We start from the raw sequence: 4,031 nt of genomic DNA, 5'->3' as shown, positions 1-4,031 counted from the left end.
AAAAAAAAATTATAAAAAAAATTAAAAATTAAATTTCTCTTAAGCATTATTGATATGATAATAATAAAAAAATTATACAATACGCAAATGACACGTTACCAACATCGGAAAGTGAATAAGTGACACGTTGCATTCGCTCGTATAGTCACCCTTAATGACTCATTGATAATTTTACTTTAAAATATTCATTAGGCTGTGGTTTTTTACCCTATAAATAGCTATGTACTTTGGTAACCACAATATCAAACACACATTATCTACACATATAATATTACTAGGGCTAAACTTTTATCTTCTACGTACGATAAGGCGGCTAGTTAGTAAAGGTGAGAGCACTTTTTGTATAGATTTTGTGTGTCTATGTCATGATAATGCGAGTTTATTTACTTCTAGAATATTAGTCATTTTCTTATTAATGATTAGTTATGACACTGATTAAGCTAACTTTGTTTTGTTTTTTGTTTCATGAACTCAACCAAGTGACCATCAGTCTTCGTCTAGTTTTGGTTCGTTTCACTTGTTCATTCATGCTTGTTTCCTATAGTGCTTGGTTTTTAACTTTAACTTGTTGAAATACAAAAAAATGAAGCAGATACGTTGATTTATAGCTGCACATCCTTTGTTGACATTCAAATAAAAATATGTTTTGTGCATTTATAAATTGATGGTGGGCTTATAAGTGCACATATTTTGTTAATGTTGATATCAAAATACTTTTGTGTATATGTAAGTTGAGGGTATGCATGTATGAGTTACGAAAAATAAAAACTGTAATTTTCATTGGTGTTATCATATGTTAGTACTGGATTTTTTTTATTGTAGAAATGTATTTGATGGTATTTACTATTTAGATGGAATAAATTTATGTTGGGATTAATTTTTAATCATAATTGAAAGGGATACAGCTGCTACAATCCTTCATTACGGTAGCACTCAGGTGCAATAATAAAATATTATGGCAGCCGCAAGTATACATCCCAGCCAAGGTGGCTAGGGATAATTTGCCATTAATGTTTTGTGATTATAGATCTCATAGATCTAAAAGATTAGGAGTTTACCTGGATGCTTGGATTGTCAACTATTACTAGCTATTAATTTGTCGAATATAAAAAGTATCTCTGGCATGGTATTCCTTGATTGTTCTCCTCGGCAGACGGCAGCTTGTAGTTTGTATTAAATCAAATTAATTTACTCAGGACTGCTATGAATGTTTCAAATAACACCCCAACCTGATTAGCTCAGATTTGTTCAATAACAAAAGTATCATTTTGACAGCTAGCTAGGTTGTAGTCATGCTACTGTATCACTCTCAAATCCTATCAAATATTTGTCTGAGTACTATACTCAGATGCTAACAAATTTCAGCCTGTCTTCATGTAATTGTATATTAACTAAATTAAAGTATATTTGGTGTCACCGTTGACAGAATCCTATCAAATTCTTGTTTGCTACGAAGATTCGCTTTCATATATTACAATGGCATGACTTTATATATACTGGACAAACTCCAACTCAAAGCATCCTGCGGTCTCATGTCGAAAATGATTCTGCTATTTTCTTTATAGTACTTCATTATATAATTGCAGTTTTGTTCTAATCATGGGATTGATTTAATGTTGGTATAATCCAGGTTTGATAAATAGATCACCGGAACAAAGGGTTGATTGAGATTTTCAAGTAATGGAAATGAATTATGCTTCTCTCCTTTGGTTCATTGTCATTCTGTCACCTGTCTTGGCCTTCCTTTATCATAAAAGGAAGTCTGCAGAGTCGGCCAGATTACCGCCAGGCCCACCGGGATGGCCTCTTTTCGGCAACATGTTCGACCTTGGGAAAATGCCGCACAGGACTTTAGCAGGGCTTGGAAAGCAATATGGTCCGGTTGTTTGGCTAAAGTTTGGCACCATAAACTCTATGGTGGTTCTGACAGCTGCGGCGGCTACTGAGTTGTTCAAGAACCATGATCACACCTTTGCGGAAAGAACTGTTACTCACACAATGAAATCACACGATTATGACAAGGGCTCTTTGGCCCTTGCCCCGTATGGATCGTATTGGCGTGTGTTGAGGCGGATATGCACTGTGGAGATGTTAGTGAGCAAAAGGCTAAATGAGACGGTGCCCCTCAGGCAGAGGTGTGTTGGTAATTTGATTGATTGGATAGAGAAAGAAGCTGGGAAAGAGATTGAAGTGGCAAAGTTTGTGTTCCTTGGCTCTTTCAACATGCTTGGTAATCTTATGTTGTCGCGGGATTTAGTGGATCCTAAATCCAAGGCTGGCTCTGAGTTTTTTGATGCAATGATGGGGTTAATGGAGTGGAGTGGACATGCAAATATCTCAGATGTTTTTCCGTTTCTTAAAAGGTTTGATCTGCAAGGTTTGAGAAGAAATATGGACCGTGACATCGGAAAAGCATTAGCCATAGCTGCTAAGTTCTTCAAAGAGAGAGCCCAAGAGAAAGAACAGCAAACTGGAGGCGATAGAAAAGCTGATTTCTTGGATGTCCTACTTGAGTTTAGGGGTAAAGGAAAAGAAGAACCAGAAAGGCTCCAGGAAAAGGAGATCAACATATTTATACTGGTAAGAAATCGTTATACATGTCCACACGATTTGCAAAAATTGATAAAGTCGTGATATATTAACTGATTCATATTGGTGTGCAGGAAATATTTCTGGCTGGCTCAGAGACTACTAGCAGCACGACAGAATGGGCACTTACTGAGCTTCTAAGGAGCCCTGAAAAAATGGCCAAAGTTAAAGCGGAGCTAGCAAGTGTCACAGGAAATAATAGGAGATTGGAAGAGAGTGACATTGACAACTTGAAATATTTGCAAGCAGTGGTGAAGGAAACAATGCGTCTCCATCCTCCTATTCCGCTCCTTGTTCCAAGAAAGGCTATGAAAGATACCGAATTCATGGGGTATCACATTCCCAAGGATACACAAGTTTTCGTAAATGCTTGGGCAATTGGGAGAGATCCTAATTGTTGGACTGACCCTCTGTCATTTGAGCCTGAGAGGTTTTTAGGCTCAAAAATCGACTATAAAGGTCAGAATTACGAGTTCATCCCCTTCGGTGCTGGAAGAAGAATGTGTGCAGGAGTTCCTTTGGCTCATAAAATGCTGCATCTTATTATCGGTTCACTGCTTCATGAGTTCGACTGGCATTATGATTCCCCAGGGACGATGGATATGGCTGATCGAATTGGGATAACTGTGAGAAAATTTGTGCCCTTGAGAGCAATACCAAATAAATCAAGGGCCTAATAAACAAGCCTGTGTGTTTTATCTAGTCTATGTACCTTTATGTCTTATCTATGTTCTTTCAGACTGTAATGGTTCCCCATGACTAGATCTATCACTGATCAGTCAGTTATGTAAGAATAAGATGCATGTTTTAACCTTATTGTTTGTTTATTTTCACTTGCACACTTTTTGGGGTGCCTGTGTGTATCAAATTTTTAGTTTAAACTCACAACAGTTACCTAGCTAAGCCTGTTTAAAATTAGTTTATGCATTTATTAAATTGTAAAATATATTAGGGAATAGCTAATTAATTTGGAGTATTTTAACAAGTTAAATTCTATTTTACTAATAATCAAAGTGAGTATCTAATGATTTGTTTGTAAAACAAGCTAATTTGGAGTATTTTAATGAGTTAAATTATGTTTCAATAAGAATCAAAGTGGGTACCTAATGAGTTGTTTGTAGAAAAAAAAGAATAAGATACTGGTAAAATCCAGTATAATTCTTGAGAGGACATTGTTATGTTTTTTTCCTGAAAAGAATTAATTTGCTTGTATATCAAAGGCACGACCCAAACCCTTTAACCGATTAAAAATACTAAAAGTGATCCTTTAAATATATTTAGCTGATTTTTTTTATGCACAACACACACTTAACTACCCAGAACAAGTTCAGTATAAAAAAGAAATCTTGTTACTAAAAATACACAAACATAACACTTAATTATCAAGGTCTTTATAAATAATTATAAAAAAGAGTAATGTTAGTAAAAACAGGTAAACATAT

At 35.4% G+C, this 4,031-nt stretch overlaps 1 protein-coding gene across 3 annotated transcripts; it reads left to right on the top strand.

Moving 5' to 3' along the window:
- Positions 1–239: 239 nt before the first annotated feature.
- Positions 240–3,428, top strand: LOC141713538 (cytochrome P450 76A2-like). 3 transcript variants are annotated; one of them, XM_074517003.1, is made up of 4 exons: positions 262–326; positions 491–506; positions 1,631–2,580; positions 2,664–3,428. In XM_074517003.1, exons 3-4 carry the CDS (start codon positions 1,681–1,683, stop codon positions 3,264–3,266), a joined length of 1,503 nt encoding a protein of 500 aa, XP_074373104.1. In that variant the 5' UTR covers positions 262–326; positions 491–506; positions 1,631–1,680; the 3' UTR covers positions 3,267–3,428. The 3 variants fall into 3 exon arrangements, with proteins under 3 accessions (XP_074373103.1, XP_074373104.1, XP_074373105.1); XM_074517004.1 differs by having other exon boundaries at positions 269–326; positions 481–506; XM_074517002.1 differs by lacking the exon at positions 491–506 and having other exon boundaries at positions 240–326.
- The last annotated feature ends 603 nt before the right edge of the window (positions 3,429–4,031 follow it).

This window comes from Apium graveolens, chromosome 3 (assembly GCF_009905375.1).
Source record: "Apium graveolens cultivar Ventura chromosome 3, ASM990537v1, whole genome shotgun sequence".
NCBI classification, from domain to species: Eukaryota; Viridiplantae; Streptophyta; class Magnoliopsida; order Apiales; family Apiaceae; genus Apium; species Apium graveolens.
Note: the sequence above shows the minus strand (reverse complement) of the source record. Positions and strands in the feature narration are given on the sequence as shown.